At 37.5% G+C, this 20,448-nt stretch overlaps 1 protein-coding gene across 3 annotated transcripts in view; it reads left to right on the top strand.

The window, feature by feature from the left end:
• NUP153 (nucleoporin 153) overlaps window positions 1–20,448 on the top strand; it is a 44,009-nt gene that overhangs the window by 15,002 nt on the left and 8,559 nt on the right. Inside the window, exons 2-16 of one of the 3 annotated variants that reach the window (XM_071451664.1) lie at window positions 1,407–1,623; window positions 3,841–4,089; window positions 5,382–5,521; window positions 5,604–5,732; window positions 7,494–7,610; window positions 7,735–7,779; window positions 7,878–7,931; window positions 10,607–10,753; window positions 11,491–11,543; window positions 14,059–14,197; window positions 15,817–15,951; window positions 16,318–16,410; window positions 16,634–16,724; window positions 17,014–17,133; window positions 18,773–19,387. In XM_071451664.1, the coding sequence (XP_071307765.1) occupies window positions 1,407–1,623; window positions 3,841–4,089; window positions 5,382–5,521; window positions 5,604–5,732; window positions 7,494–7,610; window positions 7,735–7,779; window positions 7,878–7,931; window positions 10,607–10,753; window positions 11,491–11,543; window positions 14,059–14,197; window positions 15,817–15,951; window positions 16,318–16,410; window positions 16,634–16,724; window positions 17,014–17,133; window positions 18,773–19,387 (2,344 nt within the window). Of the gene's footprint in view, window positions 1–1,406; window positions 1,624–3,840; window positions 4,090–5,381; window positions 5,522–5,603; window positions 5,733–7,493; window positions 7,611–7,734; window positions 7,780–7,877; window positions 7,932–10,606; window positions 10,754–11,490; window positions 11,544–14,058; window positions 14,198–15,813; window positions 15,952–16,317; window positions 16,411–16,633; window positions 16,725–17,013; window positions 17,134–18,772; window positions 19,388–20,448 lie in introns of all 3 variants that reach the window. The other 2 variants (XM_071451657.1, XM_071451670.1) reach the window with 2 other exon arrangements.

Genomic DNA, 20,448 nt, shown 5'->3' with positions numbered 1-20,448 from the left:
TAAGCTGTCCCAGGCTACTTATTCTGTCTTTGTGCAAGTAAAAGATTAAATTACAGATCATTATGAAACATGTCAAATTGTAAATTAAGATGACTTTCTTTCTGTGAATAGACTTTTGTTTTCTACCTTGCTTTTCTCCTCTTTGCCAGCCCCCCTCCTAACTCCAGATTCAAGGCTGTCCTGTAAGTTGGTGTTTGTGTTACTGTGTATGAAATATGTGAATGACAGATATGGACTTTTTCTTTCATGTGTGCTGAATTTTTAAAGAAAGTTGAATACAACAGGGTTCTTGTTTCAGAGTTGTTTACTAGACTAACTACTACATGTTCAAAGAATATTCTCCATTTTCTACGCATGAATAATAATTTTTAGAAATTTTTGTTGCCTAAACCCAGAAAAATAATGAAGTACCTTGATGCGTGTGTTAGCAACTGGCAATGAAGTTCAACAAAAATCTTTTTTACGCTCTTTTTGCTTTTCAGTTTCCAAAGTGTTGAAATTGTGAAGGTAGTTTTGGTGCTTTCTTAAGCTTGTGGAGGTTAGCAGCAGGTTCTGTGGCTGCAGTCAGTCTAAGAGGGGCAGCTCCATGCTGCAAGCACTCTGCTGCACATGGTTGAGATTTGACAAGAAGGCATGTTGAAATTTTGAGGATATGATGGGGAACAAGTGACTGCCTAAGCCAAAATGTTAAATAAATATTTCTTACTAGAATGTAAGCATTACAAATAATTGGTAAATGTCAAAATGGAAATGGCTTTTATGTATTCAGTAACTGCCAAATATTAAGGTTTGTAGATACAAAATGAAAATTGATCAAATGGAATCTGATCAACAGTCCTGTAGTGAGGAGTCTGTTGTTCAACTGTAGCTGTTTCTTTGGAGATTCTTTCAGGATCCCTTCACTATTCAGAGCAGAATAGTGGGGTTTTTGGTGAGCATTGTTCCTGCAGTTCAGCATTAGAAAAAGAAATATTTAAGTTCACTGATTTTAGTAGCTATTACTGCTTATCATTATTGCTGTAGATAATTGCTGAGCTTCTGGGTTTGATGGTTTTTCAAGTGAAGGTGTCCTCAAAACATGTGTACATCAGGAGTTATTTAGAAATTTAATTTCTTTATGACCTTGTGACTCAACAAGCCTTTGGTGAACTTCAGCTGTAGTTTCAGAATGTGGAAGTTTTGCCAAGGTGACTGGGAAGTGCAGAAACTGATGGGTTAGTAGTAAATCAGTGTTAAGTGCATTTTTGTCATGCATGTTCCAGAAGTATAGGAATTCTTTATGAAGGATCCACCACCTTCTTATCTTACTCATCTGAATATTGCTGTCTAATGTCTGTCTTCGAGGTCTGTGCAAGGTTGCATCCCAGATCATGCTGCTGACTGTGCTCATATATTTTTCTTTCAAGCTGGGGCTCCTTAGCAGAGTGACCGAATCAGTGAAAAACATTGTACCAGGATGGTTGCAGAAGTATTTCAATAAAAGGGAAGATAAATGTGTAGATATGAATGAATCTGCAAACGAGGAAGAGAATCCAGTAAACTATCACCATGATTATGCAAATGAAGATGCCATGGTAATTGATGGGAGAGTCACGCCTGAATCAGCAAGAATTAATTTAGAAGGTATGTGCAATATCATTTAGTATTCTGACCATCTGTATTTATTCACAGATTTTTGGTTTTGAATCTACATTTCTAGGGGAGGCTGGAAGGAGCGTTTGGACAGAAAAAAAGCAAACAACAAAAAACCCTGTAACACCCAAACCAAAATGACCAACCTGCTGAAAACCCCAACCCAAAATAACCCCACGTATTGGAAAAACAAAGGAATAAACCTCAGTAACTCAGTTTTTAGAACTGCCTTAGCTTCAAAGTTTAAACATACTGGAAGTTCACTTAGAGCCCTTGAAAGTCATGAGTTAACTTCAGGTAGTCAAGTAGCCAAGTGTAAAATACTGCTAGCATTCATTTGCAAGTGTGTTGGGTTACATTTTCTTTTTAAAGGATCTGGGATGAAAGTTTATCTAATTGCTTAAGGTAGTAGAAACATTAATCTGTTTTGTTGTCCTCAAAACAAAAGACCAGATGCTAGAATACCAGAGGAGAAGTCCTTCATGTGTCCTGATATTTTTTCTTTTCTTTTGAGCTTCTTCAATCAATTTATTAAATTCCTTTGTTAGTTTAGTGGAGATCTGGGGAACTTCGTTTATGACATTATTATTTTTGAAATATTTTGTAACATTGTGTGGCATTGCTAGCTTGGAGTCTTTGGAAACTATTTGGATCCTTGGCAAAGAAGTTTACTACTCTTTTATCATATTAAAATTTAGCTGTGCTTTATATCTATGCCTCTCACTATTTCTGTAGTACTCTGTGAATTTGCATATGCTCTCATTTGAGTTTCTCTTAAATTAGCAGTTTTGGGAACTCAGTTTTTAATTAGGGGAGAAATGTTGTCTGAGCACAAGTATGGAACCATCTGTGTGGACAGTCAGCTGCTTGTTGTTGGCAGAATGAAAAGTAATGAGGAAATACCTTTCTCACCAATGTTATCTAATTGTAAATAAGGAGCTTTACAGCTCTCTGTGTAGCTGTAGCTTGAGCATAAGTTTGTATAAAGGAATAGAGAAGGTTTTCATGAATGAGTAACATGTGTTGGCTTTCCTGAAGAATTGTCTGAAAGGACCTTTCAGTGAGAACAGCTGCACAGCAAACTTTCCAGCTCCAAGAAATCAGGAGCAGATGGGACCCGCTAGAACCTTCAGAAGCTTCTGTTTGTGGACGTTGTAGTTAATTTTTCTAGCTATAGTTAATAATATTTTTTTTTATTGTTACTGGTGTTTTTATTTTAGAAAGCCTGTTTCTTTGGCTCTGAGGTACAATGTGCAAGAGCCTATGTTCCTTTGCTTGGCTGGCCTTTGGTCTGATAACACTTTCTTTCATCTCAAACAAGACAGGCTTAAAAATCTACCAGTGCTTTGGAGAATTAATTACTAGCAGTGCAGTGCTTATGAAGATTGAAGTAGCTAGTTTAAGCTTCAGCAGAAATGTCAGGATGATAGTGTCTCAAAATTATGTTCATACCCAGAAATCGTGGGAGGGACTGTAGGCATATGGATATCAGGCAAGATGGTCATTAATTGCTATTCTGTTCATGTGGCAAGCTGGAGCTGTGAGACCACCTCTTGCAGGACACTGGCAGTGTTTACCGACCCTTTTAATGAGGAAAAAATGCCTGTCTTACAACTGAGGCCACGTTGCTTACTTGTCCTTTGTGCCAAAATCTTGAAAACTAATGGATAGGAGATAAATTGCCTATAGCATGACCTGATATGGTAGAATTTGGAAGGGAGAATGATGACACCACAACAAATAAACCCCTGAAAATCTTTGCAAATACATATTTTGATGTTACGTATTCAGACTGACACCATCTTTTTTACAAGAAAAAAGATAAGTTTTGGACAACTCTGCAGTTTTTGTCATGTAATTGCAAATTTTGGAAAGCTTATTGTAAGCATTATCTGGAGGAGAAGGAATTTATAGATGTTTGATTTAGTGAAAGACACAGTTTAAGCGCTTGAGTGCAGGGTCAGATTTTGATGAAATTCAGAAAAATCCCATCCTTAAGTACTTGTTAATGCAACATTAATGCTTAGTATTGCAAGCAGTGTTGCTGTTGTAATCAGACAGATGAAACCCTATCTGGGTGAGGAAGTTAAATTCGGCTTCTCTATTTTTGTGCATAGAACTTGGCAATAAGCATGGCTGTTGATAGAAAACAGGTTTTGGCTTCTGTGAGCTTGTCTGTAGGGAAGCTGATTGGCTGTTGTTGTTTAGAACCATCCACGAGCAGGTCTGCATTGAACTTCTCGGATGTGTTGACAAGGCCCTCCCTTCACCGGAGCCATTTGAACTGCACCGTGTTGGATTCCACAGTCCCGCACTGTCAGCCCTCCACATCTTCCACACTTGGCATCGGCAGTCCTGGGCTGTCCCTTGTAAAGGAAATAAAAGATTCTACCTCTCAGCATGATGATGATAACATCTCAACAACCAGTGGCTTCTCCTCTAGAGCATCTGATAAAGGTAGCTTCTGTGTTCTCTCTTTGGTTTGTTTGATAACATAAAGTACTGTCTATTCTTTAATATTCCACATGGCCTTGGTAAATAAAGCAGGAGAATGTCAGCTCTCGATGTTAAATTTAATTTTTAGTCTTTCAAAAGGATATAATCCCATCACCTTTTAAATATAGCCATGCTTGGAATACATTTATGAGCCCGTTATATTGTAAAGATTCAGTGCTGATAAATACAATTTTAGCTTGCTTATCTGTAAATCTTGAATGGGAATAATAGAAGATGAAGATGACTTTCTGTAGTTTGATAGCTGGGTTGGTTGCCTAGCAGGAGGATTGACTCAGAATATCTCTCAGCTGGCTAAATATGAGTAAATACGGTTGAAAAATAAAAACACAAGATATTCTTGAAATTTTTTTTACCAGGAGTCAATAAAACAACTATTCTGATTGAACAAGTTTGGGCTGCCTTTTTTTTTTTGCTATTCTTGATAGAGGGCATAATTTGTCAATACTTTTTTTTTTGCCAAACTCATTAGAATCTACACCTTTTTAAGTAAGAAAACCCCCAAGACATTGTATTTATGTAGAATGTGACCTAGGTGTCTCACTGAGAAATGGCAAAACAGCAGGTTTGCAAATTATTCTAGTTCCCCATTTAAATGGGGATGGAGGTGTGCTCAGCCAGTTCTCTTGAGACCACAGTTTGACAATTCAGAGTAGGTGTTGCCAGGGCATAGCAATATAACCTGAGTTTGTTAGAACTTTCTGCTATGTCTCCATAAGACATAGAGAAAATAGGTGGTTAACTGTGTTAATTCAGCCTTTGGGTAATTTTTCAGGTTTAAGACCTGGTCAGTTCTGTCCTATGCTGGTTTCCAACCCTCTACCAATATAAGAAAAACTTTGCATCGTTAGAGATGCACCAGTGTTTATGCAGTTCCTTTATTTTATCATGAAAGAAGAAAAAATAAAATTGTGTTGTATTGGAAATGTGCTGTTAACTTGTGAATGCTTTTGAAATATTGTTATTGGGTCAGTATTGAAAATACTGAAAGGTCATGTATTTGCAGTTCTGTGAACAGATTTTTAGGTTCAGAGTTGGTACTTGGGTTTCATACCATATGTGAAATTAATCTGTTTGAAGAGCTTTGAAGGTTAGAGTGCCAGAGAAATCAGTGTTAAGGGGCCTTTTCATTTTGTGAGATGTTTTTGTAGAGAACTCTAGATTTGTGTGATGTTTAATACTAAATTTCTCTGTGTACACAAAGCATTTACATATGGCATTTATCATTTTGGCAGATATCACAGTTTCAAAAAATACTTCAGCACCACTGCTCTGGTCCCCAGAGGCTGAAAGATCTCATTCCCTCTCACAACATCCTGCATCTAGCTCTAAAAAACCTGCATTCAATTTGTCTGCTTTTGGATCTCCCTCTCCTGTAAGTACTGCACAGTATTAATTTTAGTCAAGTTGAATGTGTAGCCATTTAACTAACCATTTACCATAATACCTTTCTGTAGTCACTTGGAAACACTTCTGTCTTTAAGACAAGACAGCTCGGGGATTCTCCATTTTACCCAGGAAAGACCTCTTATGGTGGTGCAGCTGCAGCAGCAAGACAGACAAAAGTGCAGATTTCTGCTTACCAGGTATGAGAACAGTAGTGCAGTAGGAGGGAAAACGTAACTGAAATACGGATGGGGGAGCTCAGCCAAAAAAGCTCTGAGCTGGGAACTTAACTTGAAAAATGTGGCAACAGTTCCTATCTTGCCCACTCAGCCTACAGTTTTTGTTTCAATTCTTGTGTAACACTTTATGTAGAAATGCTTATCATAAAGCAGAGAATGACAGTAGCATTTTAGCTCCTGGGCAGTTTCTTTTATTAGGGGTTTCCTCTGTTATGTCTTCCAGAAATTTCCATGTTCTGCCATGGTCTGCCTCTGACTGTATTATGGTAAAATAACATGTAAATAATTACAATGATGGCATAACTTCTAAAACTTTGTTAATAGCAGCAAAAGTTACCTCCCTGATACTTGCCTGTAGATCTTAGACAAGCACTCAAACTATGAACACATTGCGCATTTTTAAATATAAGAGTATTCAAAAGGCAAATTTGTTCATCCTTTGCAGTTCTGTTACTGAGAGGGAGGCATGCAGTCCTACATGCTATATCACGATAAACAAAAAGATGCTCTCTATTTTACTGTCATTCAGATGGCTCATGAGAAGAGCTGTTTGTCCCCAAGTGTTCTTTGTGGTCTAAAATCAACCAGCAAACTAAAAATCCTGACTGCTCTCAGTAGCTAGAGTTGACTCTAAAAGCAAGTCAGTAAAATCTGATTTGGTTCTAATTTGTTTAAATGAGAATGCCCTTTGTTAAAAAACTGAAAAGTCAAAAGGAACTTTAAGGAACTGAAGATGAGTTTGCTGGACCTATTTTGGCAGTCTGTTTCTACCATGGAAAAAGGGGACTCATTTCCTGATTCAGGGAAATCTTGAACCTTGTGGGTTTTCCTGACTTGGTGTTGAGTCAAACTTGAGAACATTTAAAATTTCTGTAAGCTAGAAGTCCTCTTTGGTCAGCTATTTTTATTTTTTTACAAAAAATCTGGCTTATGTCGAAAAGAGGAAGCAAATATTAGACTTTTAACGGAGAGACAAGCTTGTTTTGTTGCTGCGTACAGTGAGTCTCACTTGCATGTTCTATGTGTTGTGTGGTCTGCTTCCTGTCTTCACGTAGTTGTGTGGGAAGCATGACATGGTTACATAAGAGGTGTAACATACTTTATTTAAAAAATGGTCACACTGAGGTTTTTTTAAATTATTTTCAGTCATGTGGTACAACATTGACTTTTTCATTGTATTATTTTAGATCAGTGACAGTTCAAATCAGATCTGATCTTTCTAAACAGAGTGAAAAGATCTGCAGTCAGCTGCAGTCTTAGAGGAAGGGGGAAAACGAGAGAAGTTGAAGTTGAACTAGAAATTCATGATGATGGTTGTATACTCTGGCTTAAGATGCCATGCTTATGCCATAATGAAACTCCGAGATCTGTTTTGCTTCTTAAAGTACTTTCTGCAGCACAAGCTTTTGCTTCATTTCTGTTTTCCTCATCACTGCTTCAGAGACCCTATGACCCCAGCATCTCCGTTTTATGACCTTTTACATTTAAGGATTTCTTTTGTTGCTTTATCCCATGTGCAAGATACGCAGGGCCCCACTTAAACTTCTGTAGAGTCAGTGGAGTATATTTTTCTTCTTCATGCCCAGAATGCTCAGTGAGTGTATTTTTTCTCTGTCATTATGAGAGTATTGGTTGTATCACCAGTGTAGCCGTAGGGCATAAAATCCACACGTGTGGAACTCAGAATCCACTATTGTAACATTGGCAATGCTAATTTTTCAGCCACCAATAAAAAGACAAATGAAAGCTAAACAAGCAAACGTGCAGTCCTATGGTGTGACAAGTTCCACAGCACGGCGCATCTTGCAGACATTGGAGAAGATGTCAAGCCCTTTGGCGGTAAGGGGTGCTCCTTTTAACGTTTTACCGTGTGTTTGAAAAACACAGTGAATGTGCCAGTATAGGATGAAGATGTTACTTGATGTCATGTCCATTTTAATTTAGTTACCTGTTTTTTCAACAGGATGCTAAAAGGATTCCATCTTCTGTTTCTAGTCCTCTGTCTTCTGTAAGTTGATCACAAACTCCCTCGTGTTTTTGTTGGATGGAACCCTCTTGTAGGGAAAAAAAAAATCCTCTAATTTTGGCTGTTTTTTCCCCTGTTAGCCTGTGGACAAGAGTGTGCTGAATATGACTAGCTTCCAATCCAGACAAAACCAGGTAAGAACCAGTAACATGTTAAGCTGTGATAGGTAACTTTTTCTGCTTTACAGCTCTTAAAAGAAATGTCACAAACCTCAATGACAGCACACACATGAATTCAGTGTGAGTTACAGCTGCCTTGGCTGTGTGGAAAATTCTAAAAATGTCTTTTCAATCCACACTGGATGAAGGACTGTGAAGATTACTCACTTCTTATCTTTTTGTGGTGTGCTGATAAATCAAGAACAATGTCTCTAGAACACAAAAAGTGGTTTTATCTTGGCCTGCAACTTGGAGTTAAGTTGCATTATAACACTCTTGTTTCAGGAAAGCTTTCTCTTGCAGAAATAACAAGAAATACAAAAATATTGATTGATTGTTCAGATCTTGTGCAGATTTCCATGTTTATTTTAAGCAAAAAATAAATACTTCCATTTTTCATTACTGCTCAAGGCAAGGAGAAAATTGGACAGTCGTTAAATTTTGTTACTTCTGTAAATTTATGCTCCTAAATTTCTATTTGTAAGTAGCACAGAATTGTTTCTGTGGTAGATCATTATTTCCTTGGTTTTGTTCAAAAAATGTTTGTTTAAAAATTATATTTATTAAATTATGATACCACAAAGGGTCACTTTTAGCTCTGGCAACCAAAGGAACAAAAATGGTGTTTCTTTAATGCAGACTTTTAATCTGCTGTTTTAATAAGGAAGTGGACAGAATGTTTTTAAAAGTTTCTATGCCGTTGGCTTGGTTAGAAGTATAATTAATTCTGCAGTCACTTAGGAGTTTTTAAATCTCAGAATTTTTGTACTGTCTTTGGCCACATGATGAATTGAAAGAATGTTGAAAAGTAGAGAATGTGAGTTTTTTACCGCCTCTTAAATATTATCCCAGTAATTGAAAACAAAATTGAAACGGATTCTGCATTAAAATGCAGAACCACACCTGTGATGAGGCATTAAAAAGATCTACCAGATTTGCAGCATAGACCCTGGCATTGGTCAGAAAGTGAGTGTTGCATACAGCTGTCACTGGGTAAAAATAGAGAAATTGTCTAGCTCATAATGCTAGATTTCATAAAATTTGGCAGGGAGAAAGGGTACCCTTGATGAAAAGAGAGGACAGGATTGTCTGTGCCCAGAAGAGGGTTGTGCGTTTTCCTGCTAAAGCAAACAAATGGTTGACAGGACACTTCGACACTCAAGCAGAAGTTTTACAGGTGGTTTTTTTTTTGGTTGTTTTTTTGGTTTTTTTGTGGTATTTTTCTTATTTTGAGGATCTACACTAGACAGAATAATTCTTAATGGATTGAACATGTAACTGTGTTACTTTTTTTTCTTGTTGTGCATACCTGTTTCATTAGTTTGATACCCTTTTGCAATAATGTCATCTGCCTGGCACGTGAAGATAAGGTGGCAGATGTAGTTTCCTGGATTTTTGTGTGGCTTTTGGTACTGTCTCTCTTGCATCCTTCTGGGCAAGTTTTCCAGCTCTAGGACGAGCTGGTTGAACAGCAGGATGCAAAAGGTTGCGGTGAATTTTGCTACATCTGGCTGGTGAGCAGTCACCAGGGGTGTTCCTCAGGATCAGTTCTAGGGCCAGTGCTGTTCAAATACCTCTCAGTGATCTGGAGGAATTGAATGCCCCCTTAGCAGGCTTGCTGATGGTATGAAACAGGGAGGTGCTGCTGACTCTCCTGGGGGACAAGAGTCTTTGCTGAGAGGTAGAGTGGAGCATTGGGCAGTCATCAGTGGGATGAAATGTAACAAATCCAAATGCCAGATCATCATCATTGAGACCTTGGGACTGAGTGCACCCTCAGCAGGTTTGCAGGTGACACCAAACTGAGCGGTGCAGTTGACACATCGGAGGGATGCCATCCCGAAGGACCAGGACAAGCTCTAGAAGAATTGGGCCCATGTGAAGGTCATGTGGTTCTGCACCTGGGTTGGGGCACAACCCTCTGTTGATACTAATTTAAATAGTAGGTACATCCTAAGTCTCACTTTTCTTATCACCAAGGCTACAGATTATTTGATATATCATGGAGCCTTTTTGGGTCTTCCTTCTTTCTCTATTCAGTTTTGCAGAATGTATACGTCTTTCTGTTTAGTAATTAGCCTTTGTGTGTAAAAAAGCTTTGGCAAGAAAAATCAGACCAGTACTTTTAAGAGCATCAAATGCAAATCTAAAACATTGGAGCATGCATTAATGAGACTTCTTTAAAAATATTTCATAATTTATTTTTTTAAGTGTAACTTCAAAGGAAGAAAATGTAGGAAAAGGAGAAACCCAGAACCTGGTTTAGCTTTGCTTAAAAGTTTCAATACTAAATTAATGGATTTAGTTAGTGAAAAAAATCACAGGGCAGAGGAGTGGAAAGGATGGGAGCATATTATTGTAACATGAGTTATTTTGCTTTTAGGAATATAGTTTATTTTGTCTGTGAAGTAACTGCCAAAGTTTGACACAGGATTCAGTCAGACTTTGACTATTCCTGTAGCTTTTTGGATTTTATAACTGGTTTTCTGATGATTTCCTTCTGCAAGCTAAATATTTTCAACACTTCCACAGTTTTCACTGGGTGCTGAGACTGGTGGGAGGTTTGCAGTTCTGTAACTTTTATCATCAGTCAATGCTGTGGTAAGTCAGGTGGGTGCAAGGATAAATTGATTGCTGCTTCCCTTTCAAAGGTGGATTCGCAACATCCTCCTGTCCAGAAACTTGTGACACCAAAGCCAATCTCCCTGACAGGGAGTCGGATCACGTATTTTAAACCATCTCTGAAATCAGCTACTAATTCCAGAAAAATTCACCAAAGGGTAGATACAGACCATCAAGTAAGCAAATTTTCATGTCCTAATTTGCCTGCTTCTTGCAAAATTGGAATGTGTCTAACCAGTCTACTAAGGTGCTCTTTTTTGCCAGAGCACCAATAGTATTCTTGAGGTAAACGTTAAGAAAAGACAGAGGGAAGCATTGTGAAAGAGATATTGAGAGGTTTTATGAATGTAATTGTATCTTTGGCATACTAAGAGGCTGGTGCTTATTTTCGGAATGTGGTGGTGTGCTGTTGGGCCAGGGTTTTTGCAGTGAAAGAATATTAAAATACAGAAACACAGATTTCCTTTACATATGCTGCTGTTCAGAAAGCTGATGGAAGGTGCTGATGTTGTGTATAAAATGTTTCAGGTGAACTGTGGGCTCCAAGTGAGACTTCTAGCAATTACCAATTCAGATTGCTTTTTAAATTGCCTATTCTGATCACTTTGGTATTGATGGAGTCCTTGATAAACTTTCCTTAAAACAATACTGGAATCTCTTTCAGAAAAAAAAATCATCCATGGTTTTGGTATCATTCTGAATGTAAAAATGACCAGGTATTAAATATATGGGCTGGAGATGAGGTGGATAATCAGGGTAGTTAGGGAACAAGCTTAAGCACATGAGGTCCATTTAGTGAAATAAATAAAATAACCAAAACAGTACAAAATGTGTGTTTTGGTTGTCTTCTCTTTGTGTTTTGTTTATAAATATATTCAGATAAATCTTGAAATAAATAAAACTTATTTTGCAGGACATGATGGAGGAGAGTTTTCCTGCAGAAAAGCCTGTAAAATCATCTGAAAGGTATGACAAATATATTAATTTAAAACACTTGAAAGAAGAAAGCCCCCCTGCTTTGTCAGTACAGTCTGCACGCTTGCCTTCTTTTGGAGGAGCAGGAATCATTCTCAGTAAAAGGGAATTGAAAAAGTGAAAAAATTGTATTATGAGAGAGTTTAACTACTTGTGCAATTTGGTGTTCATTAGGGGAGCAGTTGTTAGTGTAAGGTAATTAAATAATTACTTGGAGTCTGAAGGCTTTGTCACTCAGGAATTTCTTTCTGAAAATTTTTTTATAATCTGAAATATCTTACAGTTCAGGAGTAAATTAAATTTTTAGGGTTTTTTATGGTGGTGGTTTTGGTTGTTTGGGGTTTTGGCTGTTTTTGTTATTTATTTGTTTATTTATTTTGTTGTTATTTATTTATACAAGAAGCTAGAGGAAGATTGTTTTTTAATATTCCTTACATGACAAAGGCACTTGTCTGCTCTGTGAGTTTTCATGAAAAACAGAAGCTCTTTAGAGTCATCTGAAGATAAATGCCAGCTTGTCTCTGGAGAAAAAAAAACCAGGGAGAGTTAATAATTGTATTTCTTATTGAGGAGATTGTCTTGCATTATGCTGCTTGCTCAGCATAGAATAGCATGAGATATTATTGATGATTCTTCCTTCTGGGGAACTAATCTTTTGGGTGAATTAAGGCACTGTGCGCTCAGAAGATATCCCTTTTTTTTGAGGATTTCAACCTTTCAAATAACATTATTAGGGAATCTGTTAATGTGCTGGCTCTGTGTTCATCTTCCAAGCAATTCTTACATTGCCTTGGGCATTCTTTGGCTTGCAAAAAACCCCAAAGCCAATCCTTTGTTTTACAGTCTAGGAGTTTGACTTTACAGGAACCATCTTTGGTTTTGGCAGAGGTGCTAGCAGGTGTTAGGTTTTAATTCTGGGTATTCAAACTGTTCTGGAGCAGTTCCTTTCTCCATGTAGAAGGGAGATCCAGGAAACTGATACTGCTTTTCATTTGTTTCACAAGTTTTACTGCTGTGTTTCTACTTTTGACTTAAGACTAGATGGTCCTTTCATTTTAACTCTTTTGTAAAGCCAGTCTCTATTGATTGTCGTATTATGGAGTAGGAATACAAACTAATAAGGGCTAGAGTCTCTTCATGCAACTAACCTGCAGTACTTTGGTACATCTCTGTTCAGCCTAACAAAGGCTGTTTAGCTTTTAAATCAGTGTCAGAGTTGTAGATTGGACTGACTTGCTTGAAGACAGAACTGTCTTTGCCCCTTAGAAGCTGACAAGTGTTAACAGAAAAGAGGAATATGGACTATCATAGACATGCTATAATTGTCTGAATAAAGATTTATTTTGACATGAGATTTTATTTCATAATTCAAATTGATTGTCACTTTGGATTAGGGAAAAGTTTGAGCATATGGCCTTAAGGATCTGGTTTCCTCTCAGTGGTTGCAGTGCTGAGCAGATGTTTGCAACTATCTGAGAGATTTAGACAAATTCTTTTCCTCAGTTCTCTAGACACTTGACCTGGTATCTTCCAGTGTCATCCAATGTACTTTTGTAATGACTGACTGATTGGCTGCAGGATAAGCTATGGTAATTTTTTTCAGGGATACTTCATCATAATGCCATGCTGCTTTTTATTGATATTATTCCTTAGTTCACTTCTGTTTTGGGATGTGGCTTTGGTTTAGTTTGGTTTGTTGTTGTTTGGGGGGGAGGTGCACATTTGTTTGTTTTGAGGTTTTTTTTTTTTTTTTTTTTTTTTTTTTTTTTTTTTTTTGTTTCCCCTTCCCACTTGGATTAGGGAGTCTTTCTGGTTTAGATCTAGGCTTTTGTAATGAACAGAGAAATGCCTTTGTATGCCTTACAAAGGGATCTGTATTCATTTCTAAATAGACTTCTGGAATGTTGGCACACCCAAACACCTCTGTTGCTTCTGCTGATGGCCTCAGGAAAGCCAGAGCTGCTTATGAAGCTTCTGTCATATTTCCTTGCCATACAAGTTTAAGGTTCTCAATTCCATAAGAGCTGTTGGCAGCATTTCCTGTGAGCACACACATGCCCGCCCCCTACCCGTATATTTTTAGTTATTCTTTTATGTCCCTTCAGAGATACATGCTCATCACAGAATCAGAGAACTGGCAGTCAAAATTTCCACTGTCTGGACTATTAAAAGCAAACATTAGAAAATAACAATCTAAATCAGTTCTTCTATTTCAGGTCTTCTGGCTTAGTCATCATTCATTTATGGATGTTGTGACTGTTTTTTATGTATGTTATTCTCACTGCTGCTCTTACTCATCTTTTGCTGTTTGGAACACCAGCTATTTACCAGCATTTAGGAACTTGTGGGATGGTTTTTTCTGATTCTAATTACCACATGACAGTTCTAGGATTAATAGTGGCTATAATATCTTGAAACAATTACTTGATAAATTTTGGGGGTTTTCTCCTTTTTTTCTTTCTTTTTAATCCCCTTCCTCAACCTATGTATTTTTATTCCGTGCCAGCAATTTGAGCTACCCCAAACTCAACACTCCTGCATCCAACGGTCTGTCTTCAGGAGGAAGGATGGATAGTGCCTGTGGCAAGATGAGAAGGGAAAGGGAGCGATACTGTGCATCAAGACCTGGACAAAAACAACAACTGGTAAGGGTGTCTCAGGTTAATTGATCTCACTGTGATTACTGAGATAAGTAGCTTCATTGCCTCATAGTAATTTACAATAATGCCATTTCAGTTTTGTGGGTATTTGGCTGTAGGTTCAGAGCAGGCTCCAGTTTAGTTATCTGTATAAGTGCCTCAACTTTGGTTTTATATTTTTTAAATCTTCCATTGTATTATCTTGGATATTCTTCATGCTATAAAGTTTCTTATTAGCTGTTGAATGAATAAATTTGGTAGAGATTTGTGGAGTGTTTAGAAAGGAATGAAGTGCCAAGTATTTAAAAAAAAAGATTTTTTATTTTGTTGGGTTTTTTAATATGTAAGTCATGTAGAAAGGTATGAGCCAAGAGCCTGAAGCAGAAGACAGTGTTTTGCATGTTTGCTAATGATCATTCACAATTTTTGGCACTTGCTCAAACTCATTGTGAAGGATTTTTTCCCCTTGTTTTAATGGGGAAACTCCATTTAATGCAATGATAGTCATTATTATCCCAAGGACTATTTTTCTGCCTGAGTGTTACATAAGTGGCCTACTACTAGATCTTAAATCTAAAGAGGTTAACTTGGTCTTCTGGCTGATGCACAATGAAGAAGTAGTAAATGCTGGAGAATGTAACAGAAATGGTCTCAATATCAAGGTGTGATAGACTCTTCAGATCAGATCTCTGAAATATATAATCTGTGGGGTGCATTAAATGTCTGTAGAAGCAATGTGCATCTCTGCTTAGTCACTTCTGAATAGACATTGGTACTACTGTCCAAATCCTGAAGAGATTGGCTGTTCCCATTTAACTCTAACCAATCTAATCTTGGTAATCAAAGGGTTTAAAAGACAAGGGTAAGAACAGAAGTTTTTAAGGTGCGCTGATTTCTGAATTTTAAATTTGCATCCTGATACATAATACTGACTAGATTTACCAGAGTATGATATCCTGTATGTTGCTCATCACGGTTTCATTTTTGACTTTCTGTGCTTTGGTTTGGTTTGGGGGTTTTGGTACTCAAAGGAACACACATCCTTCTTAAAATATGATGTTTTTCCAAGTTCAAGTGACTTCAGAGACTTCGTCAGCTGTCCTACCTAATTTTGCAAGAGGAACACTTTCTTACTTGCCATGGAGTTGTGCTCTTAATTAAAGAGATAAGGGAATAATAGAATCCTAGAATGGTTATGTTTTTCTAGATCTGTATTAACTAAAGGACAAAACCAAAAATAAATCTTACCTGCACCCCTCTCTCTTCTGCTCAGGTAACAGTTTTGAGCTTAGTTTCAGTACTCTTACTGTACAGGTGGTGGATGTAGTATTGCATAGAAACTTGCCTGCCATAAATAAAAATGATGTGGCAGACTCATGTGGGAGGTTAGGATTCCTTTGGAAAACCTGCTTTGTCTATAGATCTCCCTGCTACATTTAACTTTGTTAAGAAACTAATGGGGGGACAGGGTAGGATGGTAGTAGGTCTTGTGAAAAAGAAAAATAAAATTTATAACTTTTAAAAGAAAGATTGAAATCGAAAACTTTTCTAAAGAAAGTGAAAAATTAGATTTTGCAGCTTCTTTAAAGAAAAAGTTAACAAAAATTAAAATTTGCACCTAGGAGATGGAGCAAGAAGAACTACCTGAAGTACCCCTGCCCATCAGTACTGCATCGCTGCCGACGTTCAACTTCAGTTTCCCTGCCAGTAGTGCTGTCTCCTCATCACCCAGCATTATTTCAAAAGCAGTGATGAACAAGGTAAATCTTTGCTGTATACTGTGAATACTTTTTCAGGGTGGGTATACATCCACCTTGCTGAATGTTAACTTTTTCTGTGGTGCTCATGAAACTAACCAACCTGAGTTTATAATCTGTTGGATTAAACAGGGTTTTATTCAGATTGGGGGTGGGGAGGATGACATATTTTGATACGGCTTCTTCTATCTTATACACTCACTGGCAAGCTTTCTCTTATAACTCTTAGCTGTGGATCAGAAATATCAAACATCAGATTTCCCAACTTCACTGCAGAATATCTGTTAGAGAGTGAAATCAGGTAGCTGCTGTTGTTTCACTGGGACATTTCTCTCTTAGATACAAACTTTAATTCTTTTGAAAATACAGGTACAACCAGCAAGTAATGTTGGCAGTCCTACATTTGTATTTTCATCTCCAATTGTGAAATCTACTGAGGTGGAAGTGCTACCTCCCTCGTCTGTAAGTAAATAAATCACAACATTTTCTCAAGGTTTTAGTAGAATACTGTGGAACAATAAAGCAGAATTGGCCCTAGTAAGGGGACAAACAAATGTATAGATTTCTGATTTGTTATTTTTTACCCAGCACCCACCAAAAGTTTGAAGACTGGATTTCAGATTATTATTTGTATGTGAAACTTGATTAAACTTAAAATCTAAAAAAAACCTCTCTTTTTTTATAGCAAATCAAGTTTACATTTAGTGTTCCTGTCGTAAAGTCGTCAGAGCTTTCCAGATCCACTGATACACCAGTGACATCCATCCTTAGTCCAGGTAACAAAAATTTTAGCATTTCAAACAGACTGCTAATTCTTTTTTCTTTTTTGTATGTTAAATAGTTAAGCTGTCATTTCTAAGCTTGTTACAAATTCCAGGCAAAGTGTGTTTTCAGTGAGAGGTCTGCTTTTAATCAGATTATAACTATAAACTCTTGTAAATAAGGTTAAATTTTGTAGATTCTTATTTAAGAAGAATGAAACATGGAAATTCTTTTTTCTAGCAGATGTGAATGTATTCTAAGTGGATTTCTTTGTAAAAAGTGGGTTTTGTTTTATTTTTAAAGGTAGTGCCACTGTAAACAGCACCAGCAATAAGAAGGAAGAAGAAGAAGAATATGATGGGTTCTGCAAACCTGCTAAGTTCTTAAAGCAAGGAAGTGTGTTAGACATTCTAAAAAGCCCTGGTGAGATAATGAACTCTTTTAAAAAATATTTTCCAGAGAATACACTTGCATATAGCTGCATTGATTTTTAAAAAGCTCAGCACAACAACAACAACCAAAAAAACCCCCAGACAATTTGCCACAGTTAAGGCAGTGTCAGCAGTAAAGACAGACTTAAATGCTACATCTGTTATGCTTCATGCCCCTTTCTGTTACAAGGGGCTTTCATTGCTGACGGGAAACCGAGCTCCTAACCGGGTGTGTTGCTTCTCTATTACATATTAGGTTTTAATTCAAACTTAAGTATAAGAAGAATTAGTCAAAGAATCAGTGTTTTGTTTAAATAAATAAAATGTATGTAAATGGATATTCCTCTCTTACCTTCACTGTCTCCAGAAATTAAGAATGGTAAAGATAATTTCATTCCTAAAGGTGTTTCAGAAGTTGCATATCTTTCTACCTAAAATGTTGACAGTTATTATGGGTTCAGATGTAAAATTTAAGTAGCAGTGGGCTGTCTCACTTCAAAAAAAAAAAAAAGGTTTCCAAGTCATTGTGATTGTTTTCAACTGTTGAGTAAAAAGTGTAGATGAGTAAAGTGTGTGTAGATGATGTTTTTTGTTTTAGGAAAAAGGACTTAATTGACCTTGATCTTTCCCATAAGCTTTGAGATCCAGCAGGACTTCTTATTACTAAATCTATGTACAACTTAAGGCAGTGCCTATTTTTATATTGCAAAGAGCTAAGTGAGAGAAAATACACTGTGTGTTTTATTTAAGGAGAGACCTGTGGGTGAAGGGGCTTTAGTTTTCTTCAGCAGTTTAACAGAATCAGGTTCTAAATCCACACTGTTCAAAGATTCCAATTCTAATATGAAGAAACAATCCCAATGCAACAATAATATAACAATAAAAAGAGAAACTCTTTATTTTAGCTTTACAGTTAAACTGTGCTGATATTTAAGATGTGTTGCTATAGCATTTTCGTTTAGTGTTTCCGTATTGGCGATTCTTGTTTTCTGAAAAGTTTGCACCTTTAAATAAAGAGTTAGCCTGTGCCCAGCGCATTTTGAACCAAGTTTATAGAAAAAAAAAATTGTGTGTCTTTCTTAATTTTTATTGCTTAATTATTACTCAGTATTTGTAGGGTAATACTGTGTGGATTGCTGCTCCAAGTACCAACTGCTGTACAGCTACTAAGTAAATATGAGTCATCTACTATGGCATAAATAGCTTTAGAAATTTTATTTGACTGGACATGGTGTCTTAAAATGAAATTGGATTGTTTCCAGTCGGTGACGGATCATCAGCTTTCAGTAGTGTTTGTTTATCCTTGTATCTACCAGTCTAGTGGCAGATAGAAATGAGGTGTGTATTTAAAACTTTCTTGGAAGTGAAGAGTTAAATCAAGCTTTAAATAAGCGTTCTGTTGTGTCCCAGCTCAGCATATGAAATTTCATCCCTTTAGATAAGTTTTCCATGGACTTCCTCTTGCAGTTAGTTGGAATGTATAGTTGTAACCATTGGCACTAGGTTTAGATTTAGTTGTAACCATTAGCACTAGGTTTAGATTTGTGCTGTCTGCTGTTATAAGTAACTTCCATGTAGCCAGGGTAGAGCTTCATTAGTAAGAGCTCTCCTTTTTCTTTTTTTTAAACTAGGCTTTATGTCTGGGAAATCACCTTCCTGTTCATCGGCACAGCCTGTGACGAGCACAGTGGTCTATACCAGGCCTGCAATAAGTAGTTTTTCTGCAGCTAAAGACACCTCTAAACAAGCATCCTCGTTTTGGCAGTCTGACACACATGACCAGTGTCTGCCGAACAAAACCACAGATGGCAAATGTGTGACATGTGAAGCTGCTAAAGTGTCCACTGCTGAGAGTACGAAGCAGACGGTCAGTGTGAGTCCATGTGTCTCCTCCAAGACAGCAGTCCCCACAGTGGGGACACTGGGCTTTGAAGACAAATTTAAACAGGCACCCAACATGTGGGATTGTGATACCTGTCTGGTCCAGAACAAACCTGAAGCTACAAAATGTATAGCATGTGAGACACCAAAGCCTGGGACAGGAGTGATGCCTGCTCTGACAATGCCAATGGTCACAGACAACTCAGTGACAGTGACATCCACCTCCAGCAGCACTGGCACAACAGTCACTCTGGGGTTTGGAGACAAATTTAAACAGCCAAAAGGCTCTTGGAACTGTTCAGTGTGCCTTCTACAAAATAAGGCAGAAGACAGCAAATGTGTAGCTTGTCAGTCTGAGAAACCAGGTTTGTTCTTTTTTCTCTGTTGTTTCAGTCTTAGTCTATGTGTATTTTTAAAAGAATAAAATATGTTGCATATAAAAAATACTTTGAGCAGCATGGCTGTATGCCAGACAGGATGGATTAGTGGCTCTCTGCAGGAGTGATTGCAGGCACTTTGGAGGTCTCAGCCCAGATTCCAGCCTGTCACATGAGTTGAACTGATTGTGAAATGTGTTAGTGCAGAGCTGAACTGAAGCAAATATACCCTGCTCTACTGAAGCAAATATACCCTGCTAGTGAGGAAAGATGACTAAAATGGATGCTTTGATTAGCTTAAAACCATTTGACTCCTTTTCACTGGGGAAAAATGTGAACTCCTTGAAAGGAGCTAAAAACTACTGGATTTGTTGGGGTTTTGTTTTCCTCTTTCAAAAAATAGGTAGAAGCAGTATTTGCACAACACGGCTTAAAATGTCTCCAGTCAGCATTTGTGTGGAATTGAGCAGAGGTATGAAGCCAGATTCCAAATCAGTGTAGTCTTTATCTAGTTGTCTTGTGCTAAACCAGAACCATATGTTCAAATTTGCACAGTTACATTATGTTTGTCAAGGGGATGAGTGAAGCCGGTAAAATGGGAGGACATAAATTTGCTGGATGTGCTGTGGAAAAGAAGAGCCATTCCTGTCTAGGAAACGTCACTGCTTTGAGCTTGAGAAATTACCTTGTGTCTCTCCCTTGAATTCCACCCTCAGTGGTTCATTGTAGGTGAAGAGTACAATTATGTGATGCTTTTGTGCCTTTGGGATGTCTGCTTCACTCCTGACACTTGTGGAGCTGAAGTTTGCTCTTGGGGTGCAGCATCAAGTGTTATCTTTTCCTTTACAGGGGAGAAAAGTCAGAGGGCAGGTGTTGGATTTCACACCTCAGCAGCAGTAGGTTTCTGCTGCTGTTGAAGGCAGTGTAGCTTGTGTGGTGAACACAGAGTTGTGGGTTTGGAAGCTTTCAGTTCCTCTTTTAGTTTTGTTACTATATAGTTTGGATGTGTCCTGTCCTTGTGACTTGCTGATGAATCATTGTAGTAAATT

Source organism: Agelaius tricolor, unplaced genomic scaffold (genome assembly GCF_023055355.1).
Source record: "Agelaius tricolor isolate 1412-34295 unplaced genomic scaffold, bAgeTri1.0.p SCAF_2, whole genome shotgun sequence".
Taxonomy (NCBI): Eukaryota; Metazoa; Chordata; class Aves; order Passeriformes; family Icteridae; genus Agelaius; species Agelaius tricolor.
Note: the sequence above shows the minus strand (reverse complement) of the source record. Positions and strands in the feature narration are given on the sequence as shown.